General features: G+C 34.8%; 1 protein-coding gene across 4 annotated transcripts in view; it reads right to left on the bottom strand.

Moving 5' to 3' along the window:
• UBR3 (ubiquitin protein ligase E3 component n-recognin 3) overlaps window positions 1–13,060 on the bottom strand; it is a 240,113-nt gene that overhangs the window by 68,385 nt on the left and 158,668 nt on the right. For 3 of the 4 annotated variants that reach the window (XM_014785872.2, XM_087435378.1, XM_014785874.2), the window contains 3 exons: window positions 8,468–8,680; window positions 7,111–7,247; window positions 459–544 (listed from right to left, as the gene is read on the bottom strand). In XM_014785872.2, the coding sequence (XP_014641358.2) occupies window positions 459–544; window positions 7,111–7,247; window positions 8,468–8,680 (436 nt within the window). The remainder of the gene's footprint in view (window positions 1–458; window positions 545–7,110; window positions 7,248–8,467; window positions 8,681–13,060) is intronic. The other variant, XM_014785873.2, reaches the window with a different exon arrangement.

Here is a 13,060-nt window from a genome sequence, read left to right as displayed (position 1 = left end):
CATCAAAATACAGTACAAATGCCTTCATTGATTAACAGCAGCTATATATACAGGAATCTGTAGGCAACACAAATTGTCTTTATAAAGAGATTTTCTTACATACAGACAATGTAAAAATTCTTTAAAAGACTTTAAGTTTGAGAACAATTTTTTATAGCTGAGAACAATAACTGTTTTAATTTTAAACCAATGTAAATCTGATCTATTTAGGACAAACTGATCAATGACAAATTTATGACATTTATTTACCAAGTCATCATAGTAGAGAAAAAGCTAAATTAGTCATATGATTCTTCTAAGTACAAGATTAACCATTTAAAGCATATAATCACTATTAAAACTATTTATACGTAACACAAAAAGAATCTGAAAATACACCAAAAGATCACTTTGCCTGTAAATGCTTTCAAAAAATGACACTAGAAATTTTTTTTAATTTAGCACTGTTGAATACTTACTTAAACAAGACCTTTTCCCAGCTGTGCTTGCACCACCTGAACACAAATTGCCTCCTCGATGAATTAATTCAAGTTCCAAATTGGTTCTGTAAGTAAAACATTAAAACATATTTCAGTGATCAGAATGAAGCAATACTTTTTAATCTGTATTATTGATATGTCTGAATCAATCTAAATAATAAAGTTTTTCAACTTTATTATTTGCAAAAGTATAGTTTATGCAATATCAGTAATACTCATATTTTATCTGATATTTAGAAATAAAAAGGGGAACAGTTTATTTATCCTTACTTATATGTTCATATTTATACCTGCAAAACAGTGCACACATCACAGTGTAAGTGTTGCAAAGTCCCAATTGTTGGCAAATACTAAAAACTAGACCTTAAGGAAAAAAACTGTAATATATTTCATAAACCTGCATACAAATCTGATGAAAGAATTTGTACTGAAACTGATAGCCACTAAGTAGGTGGTTACTGTCATAGAAAACACAAGGGCATACCAATTTTTCTATCAGAGAAATGGTTATCACTCATTGGAGCTTAAATTGCATCTAGAAATCAATATCAAGAAACAAAATCACTAACATCAAAGTGGTTATGAACAACACATATAATTAACAGCAATCTCTTTTACATACTTCTAAAGTTACAGTTTTATTAAAATACACTGTGTAAACTACTGACATTGTGAAATATCAGTATTGTTCATATAGATCTGAAATTACAATATATTTAGCAATTATTAGCTTATAGAATAGCAATAATCAGTAAATTGACATTTCAAAAACCAAATTGATGCAGAATCTAAAGATTTACTCAAAAATAGTAACAGTAAAATAGCCAATCAATTTTGCCAAAAGAAGAAATGAAAATTCTGAGTGATAATTTAAATTTTGTGTATTTTTACTTCAACAGTATTAACAAACTTAAACACACCTTTATTTGCCACAACTAAATCTGAATAAACTAGTTTATATCCAAGATATGCATTTGACACTAACAGTGAGATAGCCCATCTTAAAAAAAAAAAAAAGGCAAAGTTTCAAGCTTACTCTTTGCAGGTAAATTCCAGAAAGAATAATATCCTATTTTATTTAAAACAAAACATTTTGAACTGGTTTTGGTTGTATTTTGAACACAGAATGTTTTTAAACGTTATTTTCATACATTTACTTATAAATGCAAACTGTTAAAAATATTAATATTCCTAAGTCTGTATGTTTGTCACCCATTCCTGAAGGAATGCTTTAATCCTCTCTACTCAGGGGGGAGAAGAAAACCAATTTAACATTGATAATGTTCCTGCTCAGAGCTCCATCTGGTTGCTGCTGATAAGGGCATCTGTGTGACAAGGGAATTTTCCACCCTTCAGGTGATTTGCATTGCTCACTGAACTTCTAAAAACCTACCAGCAAGGAAGCAGGGACAAGGATTTCATATTAGTGGACAGAAAGCGAGCGGAGACCAGCATGTGTTCCTTCATCAAGGGAATATAAATGAGATCAATACATTTTGTTTTCACAAATCTTCTGTTGCCTAATCTGTAGAAAAAAATTAATGGCTATATTCTCTTATAAAAACTAAGATTTCCTAAGATAGTATTTTTAAAAGAGCTAACCAGACACACGATCAATTCTTACAAACAAATGTCAGAACCAGAATATCAGCTTTTATTTCAGCATAATTTTCAAAAACATTTATCAAATATAAATACAAGAACAATTCTTTTTATTCAATCATCAAATAAGATACTTTAAAGGATGATAAACATGTTACCAGGAATGTGATTTGAAAAAAATACTTGAACAAAAACTACTAAATGTAATAAATTATTTCAGATCTTGGTTAGAAGATCTCCTGCACAACATTCCTTCTGAGTTAAAAAGGGTTAGTATCATGTAATAAAATCTAGGACTCTAAAAATCGATATGTCAGAGGCCCTAAGCATCAGCTTTTCCTTATTTCATTTACATCAAAATTGGCATTGCTAGAGAAAAGACCACACAAATGCACCACGTGCCCCATGTCTGATCCTCACTGTTGAAAATCACAACACAATAGTCTTTCTGCCTTCCTGAATAAATGACGTGAACATAAAGATGTGCTGGGAGCAGGAGTTTTCTGAGCCTTTTTGTTCTCTGAAAAAAGTAGACTCTACTTTCTATATTTTCTAGAACAAATACATTCAAATTAGTTTGGAAGGAAAAAAGAAGAGGAGAAAATCCCTACATTTGAAGGAATGATGAGAAAAGATTGCTTAAACCCTATCATGGTGGCCACCTAGATTATACCCATATAAAAACTCCTCCAACGACGCTCCAGCTTCTTTTTGCATGACCAAGGTCTACTTTCCCTTCTACTCCCTCCCCCTTTGGCACTAACTTCTATTTTCAGAGCTATACTTTGAAAAACAAATGTGTATATACACAGGCACACACAGAGAGACACTCAAACACACACTGGTATGGTGTGGGTTCAACACCTGAACCTACCACCTTCACTGGTTGAGCGAGTTACGCAATTTCTCAGAGAGAAAAATATCTTCATCCATACCACAGCCTATTTATACAAGACAGTCAGCTCAAGCTCTAACTCCTTCAGGAGTTAGGGAGAAATAAGTCCCCTTTCTTGGGACAGGAAAGAAGCACTTCCACATACTTTAAATTTCAATTTGCTAATCTTCCCTTTCAAAGTTCTTTAGCACTTTCTCAATGGGATATATTTTTTTAAACAACATATACTCTGTTTTATACAGATTGATGTATATTAGTTTTGTCTCTCCAACTAAATTGTAAATTCTTGGAGAGCAGGGACCATTTCAGATACAGCTTCTAAATCCTTCATGGTACCTACCAAAGTGCTCAAAAATTTTTAGGAACTGACAATCTCTTTGTTTTGATATGTAACTAATGATAAGATTTTCTTCAGTCCCTGCAGTTTATTCTCTTTCTTTTGCTGATCTTTCCTTCTACTCCCTTAAACCCAGCAGTGAATCAAAAAAAAAGGGGGTGGGGGATACAGAGAGATTATTCGTTTGATAAAGCATTTTTTAGTTTTAAAAAGAATTCATAATTTAGTACTTTAGCAAGCACTCCTTTTATTTGGAACATAATCAGCTTATAAAGTTTAAACTTATAATGCAACTAATGTATAAAGCAAGCCGCATTCACTCTACTGAGAAGTTTATCCACTTGTGATTTTAAGATGTCTCTCCACCTAGATCTCAGTTACTCATGTTTCATCTTCTTTCCATTTCCATGTTTCTCACTATATACCAAGCGCTACTCACCAATACCTCTAGGCTATATGTACCTTGGTCCAAAATCCTTGGAAAAATCAGTTACTAAAATTAGTGTCATTCATTATTTCAATAATGAAATGATGAATTGGTATTGAAGTGAAGAACGATTTCTTCCCCCAAATTAACTTTCCATAATCCATGAACGACTCATATTTGCAAGAGAATGTTTTTTTGGAAATACATTAAAACTCGAATATAGTGATTTTGCTTAATTTCAATGCAACGAAAAGATATCATTCCAACAACGTCTCCTCTGCTGCCCTCAGAAAATCCTCTAAGGCTTCATTCACCATGCAAATAAAATGAAAAACAAAGAGATAAGTATTGTCCTACAAAAGAACATAGCTCTAAAACAATTATTAAAGGAAACAGCTTTACAGGCTAGTTACCCACTAGAAATATTTTGTTTCCAAGCAAAAGATTTAAGCTCCCCAAAGAGCAAACAGAATTACTTTGTTCAGCTGGGAGAAATTCCCCTTTGGGAAACTAGGGTTGTATTCCACTCACATTACTAACGTCAGATACAAATAAATTTGCATGCTCTAGTGAATTATACATTTAAGAATCACAACATTTAATTCACAAGTTAAATAACTCGGGGCCGGCCCAGTGGTGCAAGCGGTTAAGTGCGCGCCTTCCGCTGCGGTGGCCCGGGATTCGCCGGTTCGGATCCCGGGTGCGCACCGACGCACCGCTTGGCAAGCCACGCTGTGGCAGCATCCCATATAAAGTGGAGGAAGATGCACATGGATGTTAGCCCATGGCCAGTGAGCCTCAGCAAAAAGAGGAGGATTGGCACATGTTAGCTAAGGGCCAATCTTCCTCAAAAAAAAAAAAAAATGTTAAATAATTCAAATTAAGTTTATTGCTAAATATTTTACTTAAGTATTCAAGCATTTTAAATATTGCTAAATATTTTAATGCCTACCTTTTAGGCATAAAAATCATACTCTGTAATAATAAGTATTTATGAAATAAGGTTATACTCTAGGCATAGGATAATTATAAAAGACCTGGTTTCTTACCTTGAGAAAATTACATCCTATTCAAACATGATACAACATAACATTTTTCCTTCAATTCATATTTTTGTTAATTTTTGAGTCAATTTTTTTTTTTGTTTTCTTTTTAACGACTAAGTAAAACAGAGAGAGCATGCAATCTCAGAACTTTGCAATGACCTTTTAACCAAAGGATAATGAGTTTTTAAGGGTTACATACTTTTACTTTCATGATCATTATCTTGCTGCTTTAAAGTTTATCATCAGGGATTAGAAAAGGATGGGAGGAGGAGAGAGCATATTTTTTCTGTTTCTCTACGTACACTTTTAGAAAATAACATTTGATATCTGTCCCTGCTTCTTCATAAAAAGAAAAACCGAAATATGTTGATCCCAAAAGTCTCCCATATCATGGCAAGCTTTATTCTGTAAGTTATTTTTATATTTAAATCAATAAATAAGAATCTAAAACTTTCACTAAACTAAATCTAAACCAAATTATTTGATTTATCATACTATCCCAAAATTCTACGTACAAATCATTCCTATTCAACCAGGATTTTCTTATAAGGGTAATCCTAATAAAATCAAAGATATAAATACATAAGCAACATAAATGTGTGTGTGTGTGTGTGTGTGTGTGTATATAACTAAGCTGGTCTACATTCATCCCTTCTACAATCTTCTACAACATTATTACCAATATTGTACAGAAGTTTTGTAAAACTTGAACCCTTGGCAAAATTAAATTATATCCAATTTATTTTTCACATAAAGTATGTTCTATTGCAAATATGTAATAATTGGTAACTCTCCAGAAACAAACTGTTAAATTAACAGTTATATCTTCCCCTAAAGCATTCTGAATAAATAACAACAACAGTCTAGGAATATACAGACTAGAAAGTTACTTCCCAATCCATTAGATTCTTTTACATCAATCCATGTTCAGCATTTGCATTTTCAGACCAAAGACTAATGTTTCCTTATCTTGAGCTCTAACTTGCTTGCTGCAACTTTTCTAAGTCTGGCTATTTTTCCTGGGTTCTAAAGACTACGTATAATTCATTTACTCTTTTGTTACCCTCTGCTCCAGGAATGGGGCAGAGAGAATGGCGGTAATGAACTGCATGCATATATGACCAATAAAAAAAGCTGAACACAGGAGAGGAAAATGAGAATAGTAATTGAAAGAACACTAGACCTTGACTCAAGAGATCTGAGTTCTAGTCCTACTCTGCCACTAATGTGCATAACTTCAAGTCACATTATGTCTTTAAATCTTACCTATTTATAATACTATTCGGACAAAATACAAAGTATGTTAATAGAGATATCCAGAGGTCTACAATAATCAGTTCTGGCAGACTGTGTTTTTGTCGTTAGTGCCATGGAGTCAATTTCAACTCCTAGAGACCCTGTGCACAGCAGAGCGGAACCCTGCCTGGTCTTTTTGCTCCATCCTCTCACCTCCCGGCACTCTATCAGACAATGCTCTGCTGCTATTCATACGGTTTTCACAGCCAGTTTTTTTGGAAGTGGGTGGCCAGGTCCTTCTTCCTAGTCTGCCTTAGTCTGGAAGCTCCGCTGAAACCTGTCCACCATGGGTGACGTTGCTGGTATTTGAAATACTGGCAGCATAGCTTTCAGCATCACAGCAACACGCAGCTGCCACAGTATGACAACCAACAGACAGATGATGTGGTTCCCTGACCAGGAAACAACCCGGGCAGCAGCAGCGACAGTGCTGAATCTTAACCACTAGACCACCAGGGCTAGCCCGAAAGTGTTTACAAGTTCCTAATTGTGCCTGCTTCTCCTCTATTTACTTCTTTTATGGTTCTCCATTTTCATTCAATTAGTTTTCTGAAGTATTCTTATTCCATCTGTATTCTTACAGGATATTACTAGATCTTTCACAAAATAAGTTCTTCTTACTGTTTTTATTTTTCTACATATTAAAAGTGTTTAACATATTACAATGTTTTAGTTCTCAGTATTATCACTTTTTGACAGAACTTGAACAGTTATTTCTTAATAACCCTTCATATATAATACTGACATGCTTTGAGGTAGGCATCTGTCCCAAAATGTTAATAATATACTTTTTCCCATGTATCCTATAATGTTTAATAACACTTACCTAAATATTTCATTAAAATAAAAACTCTACAGAAAATGAAGGAAAACTATATATTTATAGCCTTCTAGGAGGTTCTAAAACTAGCTATAATTTCAATCAACATTACAAATATGCAGCCTTTCTTCAAATAAATATGACAGTAAATAAAATAAAACCATTAATGATAAGTAAATATAAAAGTATATACTATATATGTACCTACCTAGCAACAGAATACATAAAGAGAAAATCATTGTCTGGTGAGCCCGGGGTCTTGCTATAGTCTCTATATTTCTTCTGAGTGGTATTTTTTATATCTTTCATTACAGACTCCATTTCTTTACTTAAGTTGGTTTCTGACTATAAAAAATGCAAACATACATATAAAGTTTATTTATATTCATTTTCTCTGATAATAGGCTAACACTACAATGTTTATCATATGAACACACTGGGAAATTAAAGTTACAAAGTCAAAACAGATGTACATTAGCAATCCATATAAATATATTTAGCGCACAAAGATAAAACAGATCAAAAAATATTTTCTCTTATTTTAGCAATCTTTTATCCTAATTCTATACTGTGATTGGTAATACTTTAACCCAACCATGAATTAACCACACAAACTATATTCGTAACAAATGAGTGGATGTCATTAAAATAACATTTTAGAACAGTTTCCATGTTTATAAAAAGCCTGACCTTCATTTAAGTTCATTTTTCAAAGACTAATGTTGATGTCTCTTACTTTAAGCATACTTTAAACACAAAAAAATTTGGATTTACAAAGAAAAAAAAAACACAGATTCTAAATTAGGCTTCAATTGAGAAAAGGAATGTCAGGAGATCAATCTTTATGAGTAGGTGTAAAATATGAATTTCTGTTTCAAAAGTCAAACATTCATAGTTTTCATAAATTTACCACAGAAACTAGGCACAGCTGTCACCTGTCACTTCTCTCAGAGACTACATCATTAAATTTATAATGAAGGTGAAATATTTAAGAATTTAAATCAAATAAATAAATTCTATTGAATGGGATAAAAGATGAGTTCACTTACACCAAATCCCACAGTAAAACAGACTGACATTGGTGAATGGTTCAATCAAGTATACAATAGTTTCTCTCTCTAATACACATACTCACATTTGTGTGTGTGTGTGTGTGTGTGTGTGTGTAAATATATCTTAATTCTAATACACCTAATGGGCACATTTTTTAATGATTAGATTGGGCTTTACATTGCGAGAGACATATATATAATTTGTTTGTTTGTTTGGCTTTGTTTTTAAATACTCAACATCTTAAAAGAGTCTAATCATATCTAATCTTATAAGATTTCATGATCTGGAAGATATATATTAAAACTATAACAATTTAGACTAAAGAAAAGTATAGCCTTCAGCAATAATTTGTTCTATTACTCTCTTTTTTGTTTTTAATAACCACAAACAGAAGAGAAAAACCTCCAAAAGCAATTTCTACTAAATGTATAAAGGTCCAGAGTAATTTAGAAATAGAACAAAAATGAAAACTGAAAAGCAGAGCTGAGTTAACTAGGATATTTCTGCCTTACACTGATGCTTACTGGGAAAGCTCCCGGTCGTCCCTGCAGCTCTTCCACTTCCTTTATGAGATCTTGTAGGTTTCTGTTACTAGGACGTTGCCAAAGGTTATGTTCCACGTTGTTTCCAGGATAACAAGGAAGAACACTGTTAGCAAACTGCCTACAGAGAGGACATGTGAATTCTCCTTTGTCCACTGAGAAGCCCTGAAGAACCTGGTCATTCTAAAAGATGAAATAAACATATAGATGTATGATGTACATCTTTACAGAAAACAAAATTTATACCACCACACTTTACAGTAAATAAATGAACCACATAAAAAATACATCTCTAATATATGTCATAAAAACATAAAATCTTTAATCGTTGAAGCTTATCAAATCACTTCTTACATCGTGGCAATCATGCAACACTTGCCATCACCAATGAATTGCTTAAGTATCCTATTCTTCTCTCAGTATGAAACATTCAAATGATGCAATCAATCTGAAATGTGGATTTAAGACAAAGAATAACTCAAAAAGCAGGCCACATTACAGCAGATCACCTTCCTCTTACCCGATGCCCCTGTTTTCATAATTTATAAGTGACTACTGGGAAGATTCTCCCAGTGCCCGTGTTCTTTGATGTAGAATAGATAGCTTTTTGAGAGTAAATTGAGCCTAAAAAATGTGCTGTGTCTTCTAAGGTGTCTAACTGCTGAACACAACTGATTGGAGTTTATACAGTGGTTTTGTTTAGGTTTAATGGATAGGGGAAAGATTTAGTTAGAGTACTCAGAACGTAAGTGTGATAGGAGGGAAATTAATTTAACAACCTTTCCTTCAGATGTTTCTGACAGGAAGAGGAGGAAAAAGCAAAATTTTTGAAACAGAGACATGTAATGCGCATAGGCCTGGGAGGAAACTCTTGCTCACCAGAGACTGCAATACCTGCTAAGTAACCAGAGGACTTACAGCAGGAATCCAGGCTGCTACATTTGTTCCTTTATTTTGCCTGACACCACCCCACATCTATTTTGCTCTTTTAGACCATTGCTACTGTGTAGTCCTAACCACTGTATTATTCTTTTTCTCAATAGTCTCTCTCTTATTCTGCCACTAACCTAGTGCTTTATATCAAAATATGTTTTTAATGCATTAATATATATGTATGAATGCTACAGTAGGAGCATTATTACTAACGAGACAAAAATAATGAGGAAAAAATGATACAAAGAGAAGAAAATGAATTTATTGCTTATGGTAACAAAGGTATTTAATGACGATGCCAGGATGAACTTAGGTTTGCCAACTCCTTATTTGGTGCTCATTTCACTGTATCTTCGATGTCAAATACTTTGATTGAAAGAACTGAATTCTATTTTTTTTTTTACTTTTTGATATTTACTTTTTCAAGTCCTTAAAAATGTAACACCATGTCTTCTTAAATCCAATTCTACAAACATTTACTAAGCTCCTACCATATGTCAAATGTTGTACCATAAAGAATTAAGATACATCTTCACTTAAGGTACTTCATTTAAGGTACAATTTAAAAGTAAATAGAAACAAACAAATTATAACAGTGTGACAAATGCAACAGAGAAAGCTTCCCAGAGAAGGAGACTTATGAGCTAAGTTTCAAAGATACACAAGAAGAGTGTACTAGAAGGTTGGGGCAAGGGTCCTGGTCACAGAAGGACCTTCTGTGATAGGCTTCCCTACAGCCTTAACTTTAAAGAATGCTAAGTCTTCCTCCCTGCCTTGATTGAAACTAGGTTCTTTCCTGAAGTCTCCTGAGAAGCCCTCTCAACTAGGCACTGCTCATTCTCCCACATCCCTCACACTTTAGTATCCTTCTCATCTCCAGTGCTGGCTCCAGATCATTACCCTTGCAATCTCCTGTCTTTGTGGCTCATCTCATTTAGTGATACCACTCTTTTCCTTCCTTTTCACTGCCACTCACTGCCTTCAATCACTGAAGACTCTGGTACCTACATCAGTTTTCCTCGTTGCTGCAAGTCCTGCCATCCTCCTATGTAACTTCAGTATGTATATGGACAACCAATCTTATATCTTAGTCCCACAGCTCCTTGACCAAATCAGCTCTTATGGCTTTGACCTCCACTCTAATCCAGCATCTGTTACCATGACTACACCCTTATCCTGTAATGACCCGAAATTGTCCATATCTGAAAACTGTCAAACATCTTACATTGTGACTGCCAATTCCAATCTCCTTTACTCCCTTCTTTTTCTCCCAGTTTATCATGCCTTTCCTATCCTGACTACATATCATGATCTACCAAAACTCAAAACTCTCAAGTGAATACTTCTCATCCCCTCTCCTTCTATGATATATACCTAACAAAACCTTCATACTAAATTAATCCAATGCATGATTTCTCCAATTCTGCACCCAAACTGAGTGCTGTTTGAGAAAACTAAAATAACTTCTTGCTACCAACTGTTTCCAACCTCAAATGAGCCCTCAATACTGCCTGGGAATCTTTCTCCAACATCCTATGAAGCACTTTCTCACTCAATTCCAAAGTGGTTTTTCCAAACCACCTCCTCAGCTGTCAAGTCCCTTCACCTACCCCAGCTCTGTCTCCTTTATTCCAGGAGCACAAAGCTACACCTCCTGCCTCAGAAAGAAGAGAGTCATGGCATCTCCTTCAGCTTCCTGCCTTCTCCCACCCCAATTATCTAATTAATAAATCCCATCAGTCCTTCCATCCACTTTCTTCCTTCTACCCCTCTGCTAATATCTCCTAACTACTCTTCCAACTAAACTGCTGCCAGTATGATCCACCTAATGTAAGACTCTTATTCCCAATCAAAATCTTTCAATGATCACCATCATCTTTCACCTTGATTCCTTCCTGCCCATTATGCTCCACATGCAATCTCTCCCAAGAAGGGTCCAGAAGACCCTTCTTCTAAATATATTTCAAATCTCTAACCTCTTCTCCTTCTCCACTGTCATGATTAAGCCCAAGCCACCATCATCTCTTACCTCCTAAATGATATCCTCACATTCCTTCTTACTTTCTTGCAATCGCACAACAATCCCTTACAATCTACACAACTGCTACAATTATCTTTCTGAACATGTCACATCTCTGCTCAAGAGCCTTTAATGGCCTTAACGGACTAATCTGTCTCAAGTCCCAATTCTCCACAAGACCCTTTATGATCTGACCCCTAATCACTTCTCTAGTCTTATCACTCAAGCACCTTACTTCATCAAATGTTCTGGCAGTTGGCAGATGCTCCAATAAGGCCCTGCATATACCTCATAACACTTAGCACACATACTACAACTGTTTATTTATTTCCTTGTCTCACGCAATGCACAGTAAAATCTTTGAAGGAAGGAACTGTACCTTATTCACTGTTGTGTCCCCAATGTCTATCACAGTATCTGGAACACTATAGGCATTGAATAAATATTTGTTGAATGAATGACTGAATATAGAAGTATAAAAAATGCATAATGTGATTAAGGAACTATTAATTAACCTATTAATGCTTACTTGATGGAAGATAAAGCTAAAGCACCAGGCAAGCCAAGATCATGGAATGCCTTGAATGCCATTCAGAAAGGAGTGAACTTTATCCCATCAGGAAAAAGTCAGCAAAGGATTTTTAAGCCAATGACATATGTCACCAGATTTATATTTTAGAAAGATCAATATAGTGAATAAATTAGACTTGGAGTAAGGAAACTGATAAGAAAGAAATTGCAATAGTCAAGATGAGAGATGACTCATACACAAAAAGTAGAAGTGGGAATAATAAAGGCAGAATATGTTCAAGTGAGATTTAGGAGACAGAATCAATAGAATTTGGGAAGCGACTGAATGTGAGAATAAGGAAAAGGAAGAGAAAGAGAGAAACCCACTGTTTCTGAGTTAGGAATTTGGGAACAGAGTAGACGATGTTTTCAAGTTGAGCTGAGAGAAATGGAAAGACTGTAGCTACAGGGGAATGCAAGGTCAAGGGAAAGACTACTGAATGGCAGAGACTTGAGCATCTTGATGAACTGAAAAGAAGGGACAGAACGGGCAGAAAAACTGAAGATACAGAAGAAAAAGAGGTTACTTACTCACAGATCAAGGCCCCTGAGGTGATAGGGGAAGAAAAGGAATACTGGAGCACAGCCACAAAAATTACTCCTGACTGGAAGAAGGACTACTCCCTCAAAAAGTAGAAAAGAGAGGGTTGGTTGGGACACAGACTCATTTATCAGGTAATAGAAAAAAGCAAGGTAGAAAGCTAAGGTATATGTGACAGAGAGCCACTTTTCTTGGTGACATAGGAAGAGAGAATCTGATGAAAGGGAAAGGATCTTGAGGTTTAGGCAAAGAGTTTGGGAGAGGAGAGGCAAAGGTTTGGAATAGCTGCTGAGGAGATTAGGAGAGGGAACTGATCAAAGACAAGTGAATGAATTGATAAGTAATATCTACAGTCCACAACCCTAGTCTAAGCCACTACTACAGGAAACCAAAAATTTGTGGAACTACCAGTTCACTTAGTTTCATGATTTTTCTAGCAGGGCTAGCTGCCTGGGTCTAAAATTAAATGACTGGTATTAAGAGTAGAACGAGCATAGTC

The sequence above is a fragment of the Ceratotherium simum genome, chromosome 9 (genome assembly GCF_057802395.1).
Source record: "Ceratotherium simum simum isolate JZ-2026a chromosome 9, ASM5780239v1, whole genome shotgun sequence".
NCBI classification, from domain to species: Eukaryota; Metazoa; Chordata; class Mammalia; order Perissodactyla; family Rhinocerotidae; genus Ceratotherium; species Ceratotherium simum.
The sequence above is the reverse complement of the archived record's forward strand: the minus strand, read 5'-3'. Positions and strand labels throughout refer to the sequence as shown.